At 38.9% G+C, this 12,827-nt stretch overlaps 1 protein-coding gene across 2 annotated transcripts in view; it reads right to left on the bottom strand.

Moving 5' to 3' along the window:
• Window positions 1-2,859: 2,859 nt before the first annotated feature.
• galnt18b (UDP-N-acetyl-alpha-D-galactosamine:polypeptide N-acetylgalactosaminyltransferase 18b) overlaps window positions 2,860-12,827 on the bottom strand; it is an 83,420-nt gene continuing 73,452 nt past the window's right edge. For both annotated transcript variants that reach the window (XM_086026156.1, XM_086026155.1), the window contains exons 8-11: window positions 11,822-11,959; window positions 8,017-8,112; window positions 4,098-4,262; window positions 2,860-3,782 (exon numbers count right to left, since the gene is read on the bottom strand). In XM_086026156.1, the coding sequence (XP_085882282.1) occupies window positions 3,636-3,782; window positions 4,098-4,262; window positions 8,017-8,112; window positions 11,822-11,959 (546 nt within the window). In that variant the 3' untranslated portion in view covers window positions 2,860-3,635. The remainder of the gene's footprint in view (window positions 3,783-4,097; window positions 4,263-8,016; window positions 8,113-11,821; window positions 11,960-12,827) is intronic.

Genomic DNA, 12,827 nt, shown 5'->3' with positions numbered 1-12,827 from the left:
GACAAGACCCCCTCATACACGTGTGTGAGTGTACTGTGAAGTAGCAAATTTGGGGGAAAAACGAAACATTTATTATATTTTTATTTATCATTCAGAAAAAACAGGTAGGAAACCATATCATAATTTGATATGTCCATATCATACTCAATGGTACAGTATTCCAAATATACTACAGTGACAGTGTTGCAAATCAGTGATAATGTCAAAAGTTTTTGTTTGAGGGTATATGCTAGCTGTACCTATGTTAGCTGCTATCACCAGCCAAAAACAAACTACACTATATAATAAAAAAGAAAGAAAGAAAGAAAGAAAGAAAGAAAGAAAGAAAGAAAGAAAGAAAGAAAGAAAGAAAGAAAGCAAGCAAGCAGGAAAGAAAAAGGTGTGTTGGTTTGAGACAAAATCCATTATTACTGAAAACTTTAAAAAAAAATATGACAAATAGAGACGTTACCTTAGGTGTAACCATGGTCAGAGCTATTAGGTGTATGATGTGATTCTTGCGGAGTCTTTTTTGCTCTTCCTCTAGATGGCTAAAAACGTTTTAGTAACAGTACTGTATATGTTGAAAAACAAATTTAGAGCATACTATTTAATATGTCTACGATAAAACAAACGTGTGAACAATTACAATAAAGATAATCAACAAAATCATAGAAAAAAGTTGATTTAAAAATGTATTTTGTCAGCTATATTTGGTATGTAAGTTGGTCATCAATAGGAAGGGTCAATAAAAACACTCAAGGAGTGCAGAAATTGAAATGAAATGACAGAAGATGCTTAATTTGCATGGTGAATGAGGATTTTTTTGGAGGGACTGTGGGGCTGTTTTCAGTTAACATTTTAAATGGGACGTTGTTGGTATTTTTGTACTGTGGGATATATTTTCAAGTTTATTAAACTTGTCAGAGCAGAGATCACCAACAGAGCTGCTTCTGGTACTGATTAATGCGAAGGGCTATCAGTTTGATATACACTTCTAAAATAAAACTTTTGCTCAAATGACCTTTAATGATATTTTAACGCGACGACACCAATCATGTTAATTATTTCTTACAATTAGGAAACATCAATGTTAATATGCTACACTTTATTTCTATAAATATATGCTAGTGTTCACGTTTTCAAATGATCACTTATACAACATTCCTAGGCAATCACAATGTCCCATCACCGGTGCACTATTTTTCGAACAGGTCCACAAGCTACTCATGAATTCCTTGGCGGTTACCAGGTGCACGCAGGCACCACGTTGGTGACCCATAATCTAGAGGGAGTAAAGTCATAAGGTTTCCGGTTGAATGGAGAGTGAGATCGATGCGGCGTCTGCAGTAATGCGGACTCTGTATCGGTCTGACATGGCGAGGAAGGAGCCGAGCCGCACGGTGAAGCTCTCGATATTCTGGTCGATCTAGTGCTCGATCTACAATCCTACCCACACCTATGGTCACGAGCTGAGAGAATCTAATCGAAAGTATAAGATCGTCGATACAAGCAGCCAAAATCAGTTTCCTCCGCAGGTTGTGCGGGTTCTCTCTTAGAGATAGGGCGAAAAGCTCGGTCATCCGGGGGCTCAGAATACAGCCGCTGCTCCTCCGGATCGAGAGGGGTCAGATGTTGTGGCTCAGGCATCTAGTTAGGATGTCTCCTGGACGCATCCTTGGTGCTGTGATCCGGGCACGTCCCACTGGGTAGAGGTTACAGGGACGACCCAGTATGTCTCTTGGCTGGCACTCTGTCCAAGTGTAAAAAAACCCAAATCTGTCAGACTTCCAGCCTGTGGCCGAGTGTGGCCATTTCCTCTCGTGTACTGTATTCACAAACTGGACTGACTTTAAATCTAAAATGGTGCATTGCTGCCATCTACTGGCGGGTGTGCATCAGTAAAATTGTTACCAAGCTTGAAATTCACAGTGGAGCAGCATCAGATCCTCCTGAGGCCATCCCCGTTGAAAATCAAAATTGACCAGAATGCATACTGTACTCATCAATGGCAGCGAACGTTCGGATTCTAACTGACTAAGTCGAACTGAGTAACTGCAAGTCACTGAGTAATTTTCTGTATATTTTTCTGCAGGATCTGCTTGAGCATCCAGATGGGCTCAAGTTGCATCTATTAAGAAGTGCAAGTAAGAGGGTCTTTTTGATGAAAGTGGGTTTCCATGTATATTTAATGCAATGGTCTGTTGAGGCCTGCTAGAATGCAGTTTCTAATGAGGACTGACATTTTGAAAACCGGCTGCATGGGCCACCAGTCGCCTCCTCAGGTGCACAAAACAGCCAGAGCAGGGAGCAGACCTATTTTTCATCCTCCGCATATGTCATGACTCACTGACATCTCTTTACATTCTGCGTCCTTTTTGAGATGCTGTATATACAGTATGTGTGCACTGTGCAAGAACATCTATTTATTCTAATTGGTATATACTCACGCCGGTGAAAAGCAAGAAGCGCCTTATTATCTGAACAGCGATTCACATTTCTTTTTCACTGCGCAAAGTAATAGTTTTCATCGTGAATTTCATTACTCGGCTTCCCATTGTAGCTCTCAAGGTTGCAGTGCAGTGGTACTTCCCAAAAACCTGAAATCAGATCTTCACTTGCTAATTCTTTCCATTGTACTGCAAGAGCTATTATCCTTTGGTTTTAAGTCTCGGTTTGTGAGTTTATTATATTTGATGACAAATTCCTTGTGTGTTTTACATACATGGCCAATAAAGATGACTCTGATTTGAAATAGTTGATGGGCATTGAGATTGTTGTCTTTGTTAAAAAGGCACATAAATAAATATATATACATTAAATATTTTTTTTTAATGTACTGTCCTATATTACAAATATTCAGATTATTAACAATCAGAAAATAATCAACATTTTATTTCATTTGTTCCATCAGGTATACAGCTAATTCACAAAAGAAACCTGAGACCCTGAAATAAAATACTTACAACAGGAACAGATTGCTACACGGTAGCTGTAAGAAAACCCCGAAACATTTTGAACCCAGTACCTTTTTTTCATCCAATGAAAATATGACTGTACTGCTTTGACCGCAAAATATACAAAGTAATCTAGCGTGGCCTAAAAATATCAATTGAAATACCATCAGCTCATCTTTTCCATGTTTGAATGTTGTCACATTCACAATATGATTTAGCATCAAATGACATCATGGTGTCATCCTTTCTTCATCCCCATCCCCATTTTTTTTTTTTTTTTGCTGTGTTCCAAAAAACTGTGAGGTCAGAGATTGCCAAACTCTGAAGACAAACGAATTGAAAGCCGCTTAACGTCATAGTACATACTCACAAATTTTGGCCAATTCACAGCTCTGCGATGATGACAACAGTATGAGTCTGGAATGATATCGATCTTCATTCCTGTATTTTACAGTTCAACAACATCAAGTCAACCAGAGTCATAGATAGTATTCGCCTTTTGAGGTTGTGGCGCGAATGCTGATGACGCACTTATCGAGGTCATCAGCCATGGTTTTCTTTTGTTTACCATTGGGTGGAACGCTTTGGAATCGGACGTCGGAATTTCAAAGTGTGATATTTCCTACTTCCCGGCTGTCTGGAACGCAGATACAGACACAAACTCCGTACGCAGCCACTCAGTCAGTAAGTCAGGTGTGGTCATGGGGAATTGCTATACAATACATTTGTGATGAACCATTTCTGTCCAGTGCATTTCTGCAGAGCCAGTTGGTAACCAAACTCATTGTCACTGTTTGCTACTAGCTCCAGGCATCTCCTTGATTTCTTGTTCTGAATGGATCCTCCCTGAAAAGATAAACACAGAAAGATTAGAACTGTTCTGGCTCCACAAGAATTTTATCTTAAAACTTTTTGGACACACGCTGCTGTATAATAATGATTACAGAAATCGACAGCATTTCGCAATACAGTTTTTTGAGCTTCTGATCTACGGGGCTGGTTTGGAGCCAGTCACAAGGAGGAGTCATGCCATGTAACCGATGACAAAACTTCTCCTAATCTATTAGCATGAACACACAAATTAGTCCCTGTTATTTGGGATCTTAGTGAATCAGGTCCTTATTTTTGTTATTTAAGCGCCGACTGAGCATTTGCTGTCACCTGAGTGAAGAGCCAGTGTACTTTCATGCGTTTGGCTGTGGCGTAGCCACACTCGATGAGGCGTGGTCTGCTGTTCACGTCCACCAGGCACTTATTGTCATCATCGTCAACAGTGGGACTGAGGAGACCCACCAGAAGCTGCTGAGTACTGGTGTAATACACATTCTGTAAGAACATAAAAACTTGGTTTCCGTGGCTGAGGCAATTTGAGATTTAGGACAATGGAAGGATCATGAAAGGTTTGGACGAGCGGTAAAGCAGGGTGTCGTCTGTGCAACAATGGAATTGGATAAATTACAAAATCTTACAAGAACAATGTCCAATGTTGGAGGATGTGAGTGTGAAGTGGAGAGGACTTAGAACAGAGCCTTCACTGGTAGCAGCTAGAGAGTTTTAAATTGTATTCGACAGATATGACTGTACCCATTCTGAATAAGGATAGACTGATTATCGGCCGGGCCGATGTTCGGTATTTTGACGAATATCGGCATCGGCCTTTTAAATGAAATCTGACGGCCATAAAAGATCCATTTAAAACTTTAGGGAACTTTTTATCTACATTTTCAGTTCACTTAATATTGACCTTGGGAACTCGTTTTTTTGTTTGAAATCAAAACAAAATTAAGTAAAAGTTGACTCTGGGAGCTCCCTGAACTTTTTGTTAAAACAAAGATGGCTATTGTATAAGATAAAAAAAACTTTCAACATTTTGCAAATATGAAAAGTTGTTCAATAAACATGGTTAAAGATATGTCAACTAAGTGGAAATTGCATTAAAAAAAAAATATATATATATATTTTGACACCAATATTTTCCCTTTCACTGAAAATGAATATCGGCTCTAAACATCAGTTATTGTCCTCTTTGACCAATAATAATCAGTATCATCCCTGACAACACCATTATCGTTCTGTCTCTAATTCTAAACAAGGATTTCTAAACTGTATTTTCAACGTATTAACTCATTCAGTACCAGGCATTTTCAGACCCCTCTTTTAGCGTAATGTTTGAAAAAATTTGAAAAAAAAAATCATAAATAAATTCCTGGTATTAAATGGCTGGACTGTGAAAAGACATATAAATATGTATTTGGGATTGAATGAGTTTAATTGTCACGGGATTGTAACACTGGAACACCATTGAAAGAATCACAACTACCTATTAACTTTTAAATTCACTGCTGACTAGAAGAATATGAAGACAGCAGACAACACACACGATGGATCGAAGCAAGCATAAATATTTAATCCTTACAAACGGCCTTTTTTCAAGGAAATCGGCTTTCCTGTATTTAGCTGGTATACTGATCATTTGAGAATTTAGTGGGGAAATAATCTTCGTTCAAAAGGAAAAAGGCTTCGCATTCACAGTAAATATGGGAGAGAGTGAGTTTGATGAGTTACAATGCACTCACACTTGACATTGGAATTGAAATCTGTGCTGCACATACAGAGAACTCAACTTACTACATTACATTTTATCATTGCCATACATGCATTATGCATTTTCTTGCTGTTCAGATTCTGCAACGTGATTAGCTGACCGAGCATCACACTTTTCCATCCATTATCTATACCGCTTATCCTCACCAGGGTCGCGGGAGTGCTGGAGCCTATCCCAGCTCTCAATGGGCAGTAGGCGGGGACACCCCGAATTGGTCGCCAGCCAATCGCAGGGCACACAGAGACAAACAAACATCCGCACTCACAATCACACCTAGGGGCAATTTAGAGTGTCCAATTAACCGACCAAGCATGTTTTTGGAATGTGGGAGGAAAACCCGGGGAAAACCCACGCAGGCGCGGGGAGAACATGCAAACTCCACACAGGGAGGCCGGAGCCGGGATCGAACCCACAACCTTTGAACCGTGAGGTGGACGTGGTAACCAGTCGACCACCGTGCCGCCCGCATCACACTTTTAACTGTCTTATTGGTCACGTTTTTCTCCACTACCGCATGACATCTCTGGACACAAGAAGGACAACTATGGCATATGAGAGTAGAACATCTACATGTTGCAAGTCAGGCAAAACTATGCAGTATTTGGCGCACGACTTGCACTAACTAATGAAATCCTGGATGTTACCTAGTCAAAACTTTAAAATGTCACTAGCCCAACCGATGTGTATTTTTTTAGGCCGATGCCGATTTTTGGCAGAAAAAAACATTTCTGATTCCCAATTAATTTCAGAAAATATATCATGTATAAAACAATTCGACGCCACTGCGTTTCAATGGGGGTCAATTATACACGCATTTTGGATATTAGCGGGCCACCTGGTCCCTATTCCCCACAAATAGCTGTGATTATCTGTAAATGTATTGTTTTTAAAAAAAAAAAAGAACTTCGCAGAATGCCTTGCTTGACAGAATGCATTTCATTAATGAAGATATAAGGACATTAATCTTTGTCATATGTGTGTCTGTGTTAGTTGAATGTGTCATATTTAACACATTTAAATTTGATTTATGTTGCACTATGTTTTTATTATTTTTACTTTTTAATTTTCTAAACAAACCGTGAGTTTAGGTTGTGTGTAAAATAGTGACATCCAATGTCAATTGCACAACTTGCAATGCTCACCAAAGTATTGCTCGTTTTGAATGATAGGTTCATATAGAATGACTTTGTCAAGAGAATTCATTCTAGCTACATTTTTAATAATACTAGGTAATAGTACATTTTTTGTGTAATAAATAACAATACCAGTGTTACTTGTGTATAACTTCTGTAAATGGTTAGCGAATATAAAGGTAAAAACAATTAATAAACAACGGCCATTTGGCTGATTATTTTGTCAGATTTTTGAAGGGCCATCATTTATTTTTTTAATCTTCGATTTTCAAATTTTACAAAAACGACTCACAATCTCACAACAATTCAGTGAAGATATGAAACATATCCTCCTAACTAAACAAAACACCCCTCACCCAAGAGAGAGAGAAAAAAAAGTCAGCATTCAAACACAATATAAAAAAACATCAGGCGCTTGATGCAGTTATCACACTGATGTGGTGTAAATATGATTGCCAGGGCCCTATCTGTTAGTATTAAGTTAGTTAGTCAGAATTGTACTACAAAGTACATGTGAGGATGAAGAATGTACTAATAGATGAACCTTAGATCTAATAAATGCTCAAACAAGCAGTATGAGCATTTATTTGCTATCAAGGATTCAGCATTTATTCGATAAAATGCTCCAATGGCTTTGATATTCTTGATATGAAATGTTTTAAGCATTTATTCAAGATCCATGATCTCCAACTAAGGTACTACTAGTAGGTCAAAAATAGCACGAGTAGTGGGAAAAAAAACAACCAGTAAGACTCAGTTGTTCAACCGGTGCGATGAATTGTCTGACTGTTTAGGACATAGAGCATACACAGTGGATATCAAGGATTTTGAATAAATGCTCAAACAGCTCTCCATATATAGGGAACACTAAAATGATCAGCAAACATTTTGTTGTGTCTATTTTTAATTATTGCATAATGCCACAGTGACTGAAAACTGGATTACACTTCATAATTGAGCCCTGGAGCAAAAATAAAATGTTCCTTGCACACTTTTACAATTACAGATTTAGAAGAATGAAAAAAATGATGCAATACGTTAGTGTGGTATCATTTGTGAAAAGAAAGCCAGAGTAGTTATGACCAAAATAATGTCACCGCAAGGTTAAAAAAAAATCTGCTCAGACAAAGATGGAGGAAGGGATCAATAGCAGCTTGATGAGGCTGGCAAACACAGATGAGAATAAAGCTGTGCTAACATTTGAGGGCATTTAGAGTCGCTGTTATTTAGGCTGACCTATCCCGAACAAACAGTCCAATTAGATTTCAAACTTGCGAGGCAACAGCCAAGCGACATGGTTTGAAATGCAGCTGTGGCTGTAAAATGAGAAAAGAGCTCTAACCTGTGGTGTCATCCCGTGACAGAGGTACATGATGGGAACATTGTCATTGTCAGGCCCTTGATCCAGACACACATCGTTCTTCAGAGAGTTTTTTAGCTGTAAGACAGCGACACATGCAGACAAGGTTAGAGGAGCCAAAAATTGCACAGAGGTAAGAATGCTGTTACTTTAGTATAACCTGACGCAAGTCAAAGTAAAAAGTAGTTCTCCAAACAATTACTTGAGTAAGTATCCACTCAAGTACTGAGTAAGTGATGAGTATGAATAGGAACAAAAAGCCCAAAATCTAAAATACGTGAGTCATCATGTTGGAATATGGATTTCATTTTAGCTTCATAACAAAATTGCAGCATTACCTATAGTCTTGTCACACTGCTATTAGAGCATGGTCCGCCTGATTGGTGCACCGCAAGGCGCTAGAGGAATGCTGCTTTGAGAATGCAGAGTGAACAGCGGTGGAACACTGCCAGGGATGATTCCACTCCTCACTGGCTTTGTAGACGTTTACTTTATGTGCTAATCAGTAAAGCCACAGGCAGCACAAGGTCTTTGGTGACACATTAAATGCAAACCTTTCAAGTTCCGTGTGGTTAAGAAAAATAAATGAAGAAAAAAAAATCAATGTTTACGACACCTGTGGAAACGGACTTGACAACTGGCAGATGACAGTGGAGACACCTTAAGGAGGTATCATTGATTTGCAATTGCAAATTTTAAAACAGTCATTTATGAGTCACGATCGAGAGGCCTACTGTTTTCAAAAACAGCTTAGTTCTTAAATCTTAAAGAGGGAAGTCCACCCAAACATATTTTTTTCAAGTATATGTTCCCAGCAGGCCCACTAGTTGTAACACTGCATTCTGATTAATTTTGCATTTGTGGAATAAGAGTTGGGCAGCAATATCCACTCGTTTTTAGCCATCTCCGGGAGCGGCCATTTTGTCTTCTGACGACTGAAAATGACAGCACAACTGCTCACAACGACCAATCACGGCTCAGATTCAGAAAACAGGTCAGCCGTGATTGGGACATGTAGTTACATGTAGTTATTTGGCCCCAAGCTCTCACTGACCAGCTGAGATGTTCTTGCTTAGATATATAATGTATGCATGTGAATTAACTCTTGTTGAGACCCTAACATGAGCATGTATCGTCCGTGTAGGATGAAAACGCTGTGTCCAAAAATGTACAATTTCATATTATGATTACAGTATTATCTTTTTTTTTTTTTTTACAAATTGATACTGAGAGGTGGTGTAAAACTCCACCTCATTATTATTATTATTTTTTTTAATCACTCATGGCTCTAAGACCTTTCAAAAAGAATTTGGGATTATGATGTAACTATAGTCGTTTGCTAAGGTGAAGCATTAAAGACTTTTTGTGAGGTTAGGTGACATTTGTACCATTGTAATAAAATGAGCAATTTTAGTGTATCAAATTAGCGATTGAAAATTATTTGGGGGTGGTGTTATGCTAATGTTGGTGCACAACAGTATACGACAACATAAGGTATAATACCAACTTGAATGATGCGTTGTTTGGTAACTCAAGCAAGAGGGATTTTTTAAAATTTAATTTCTTAAAAGGTAGTGATTTTGGAGATGCGAGAATTCTGCCCGACAGCAATATCTTGTTGAAATACACAGACCCCCCCCAAAAAAAAATCGCAGATATTTTGAAGACTAATAAAAAAGAATTGCAAGCAAACAATGGGTCGTGGGTTTTATTTTCGTGTTCTGCTGTAGTGACTCGTCAATCCGATGCCACGGAGTAGCACATCAAGTGCATGCGGCAAAAATAGAATAATGAGGTCTGCAAACATGAATTCATGTAATAAGGCTGGACTGCTTCCTTGGTTTCCAGCTGCTGTTTGTCAGTTTGTACAGGACAAATCATCCATACATCCAACAGGGGGGCCGTAATAGTGCAGTCCGACTGTCACTGTGCATTAGGGAGCATCTCAGATGAGATGTGGGAGGAAAGAGACATTCCAGCTTGGGCCAGTGCAAACAGTGCCAGCATACGCCGAGGTTGCTGTGTGTGTTCTCCAGACTAATGTAATTGTGCTGCAAAGTCCTCCAGTTGGATTAGCATTATTTACAGTTTAAACTACAATGGCATTCAGCTGACCTCCGCCAAGAGTGAAGAGTGAACAAAAGCAGCTTCTTAGTTCTTATTAGGGTCCAACCCATATGGATTTTTTTTTTTTTAGACCGATGTCGATCCTAATATTTGGCACAATAAAATTCAGATAACTGATTAATCGGCAGATTAATTTAAAAAATACATAATGAATAACCTAACTTATTTTTTGGTCCCTTAAGACTTACAATAATAAAATAGGAATTACAGGCAGAAAGTGTGACTGTTTTACAATACTTTGCTTTGATTGTGTAAATTTATGTCAGAGAAAAAAATTGGCAACCCTGCACGATATTGGAAGAACATGCCATATCCAATATGGATGTTGACTATAGCGATATCGATATTACTATGATATTTAGCATGTACCTAAAGATTTGTAATTCTCCTAGATAATGTCCAACTATTGGGTGGCGATGAGCGTTTTACTTTTGCATCTGACTGCTCAAATTCAGATAAAAGCAGTCCTTTTTGCCTTAAGACTGGCAGTAGCGGCGTATTGGGGTACTTACCGGCAATCAAACCTGCAACTGTCTGCACAAGCGGAAGCAGCATGTTGTACCTCTGTAAACTAGGAAGCCACCTCACATGAGAACTAGAATCCGAGTGATTAACCAATTTAATCAGCCGATATTAGCTCTTTTATAATCTTTTTTCTTGGGGGTGGGTTAAATCTCTTATGTTGTAATATGTTCATGGTTTAAAAAATGGGCAAAAACAGGCAAAAAGAAAAAGGCCTGATTTTAAAAGAGCTAATATCCGCTAATATCAGCCAGTTAATCGATCTGCAATAGTTAGGAGTCCTGGTTTACAAAGGTAATACTAATACATAATATTAGTAATATTATTAACCGGAGGTAATACTAATAATATCACTGCTGCCTTTCGTGCAGACGGTGCGGTTTCCATTATCGGACAACGTCCCAATATCCAGCCGACTGCCTGTGCTAAATCAATCAATCAATCAATCACATTTTATTTATATAGCACTTTTCATACATAAAAATGCAACTCAAAGTGCAAAGTGTAAACTGAAATATGGGTGGGCTGGGCTGCATCGTGAATGGCCTCTGGCGTAAAACTGTGCCAAACACCTCATGCGAGTGACTCACTGTGGCAACACCTGTTCGTCTGTTTATGTGTGCGTTTGCTCGACAATTTGTTGGCAGTCTTTTAAAAAGGATGTTGAGAATAGAGGGAAATTCCAGGGCAGCTGTTCCATTGAAACAATGGAAAACAAACAAAACAAAACAAAAAAAATGTAATCTAAATACTTCTATCTCCATTGTGTTTTTTGGGAAATCGCTATGTAATTTTTGCTTAATTCTACAAACCATCAACAGACAATCAAAACAATGTGAATGAAACAGCAACCCTGCTGAGGTTGTGATTGAAGTCATCCGCCTCCAAGCACAAGGGGGGGATACAAATAGTCAATCAAGCACAAAGTGGTACCTTGAATTACGTGTTTCATCTTACGGGTATTACGGTACGAACCGTTGTTTTGACTTACTAGCAAACATTTGAGATAAAAACGATAGCTCAACGCTAACTTGACCACAAGCAGCAGCTTGACAAATAGTTAACAAGGCTTGAAAAACGAAGCTTCACATCTTTTCAAATGTAAGTGTGGTGAGGATTCAAAGGTGGAATTGCTTACTACTCCATATGCAACAGTTTCGCTGTACATCCTCATCTCAGGGTAGATGTTGACCAGGTACCATCTGAAGGTTTTACACTGCAGCCTCTTCCTCAGAGCCTTCCTTTCTGAGATGTCGCCGATGTCAATGCCCGAGTCCTGGATTCACGCACACACATTAACAACACACAAAGGCGGAACACCGATTTGGTACAATTGATGCGGGCGTGAATCACTGCACGGTCATCTGTTGCATTTGCAAACAGCCTCTACAGATGTTGGACATTTCTTGTTCAGACTTGGAAAGGATCTATGTAAACCCTGCACCATCATATTTTCACACCAGCATTATTATGGGCTCAGCCTAGGATCACTCTCATGTCTTCTCTTGTCTTTGTCACATTCCAAACTGCATTCAAAGCAGAGTGTCACTGCCGTTCTTCTCTGGTGGCCAGAAAACATCTAGAAGTGATTCATGCTGTTGGTTTTCACTCTCTGAGGTAAACCAACAGTGGCATTTGCCCTGCGTGCTTAATTCTTTGGGCTGCGGCTAAATTTCATGCTTAGTGAGTATAGCCCAAGTTAAATGCCTCATTATTGACTGAATAAATTGCCTGCAGATGTTCATCTATTCAACAGAATATACAGAGGCCCCGAAGGGATAATACAATTAACATAAGAAGACATAGTGTGCTGATCTAATTATTCATCAAATTCAACTCGAGAAGAAAAACATTTATCTGTTCATTCTCTCTGAAGACAATCCCATCCCCCTAAGACCTAAATACTGTTCAGTGAAACCTAAAGTCAAACACAATCAATCTCAGGATGCAAATAGACTTTTTATTTTTTATTTTTGGTACCGTTCAGCTTCATGGTCATGCAGAAAGATGGATCTGTATGCCCTTTTATGCTGGAACAGTGTTTCCATGCAACAGGGAAGTTTGAAATACTCCCTCTATGGTGGCTTATGTCATGATATTTATCGGAAATGGAGGGAACAGATGGAGTGAAGGCTACAGTTCCT

The sequence above is a fragment of the Filicampus tigris genome, chromosome 3 (assembly GCF_054856515.1).
Source record: "Filicampus tigris isolate MCC_2025a chromosome 3, RoL_Ftig_1.0, whole genome shotgun sequence".
Classification (NCBI taxonomy): Eukaryota; Metazoa; Chordata; class Actinopteri; order Syngnathiformes; family Syngnathidae; genus Filicampus; species Filicampus tigris.
The sequence above is the reverse complement of the archived record's forward strand: the minus strand, read 5'-3'. Positions and strand labels throughout refer to the sequence as shown.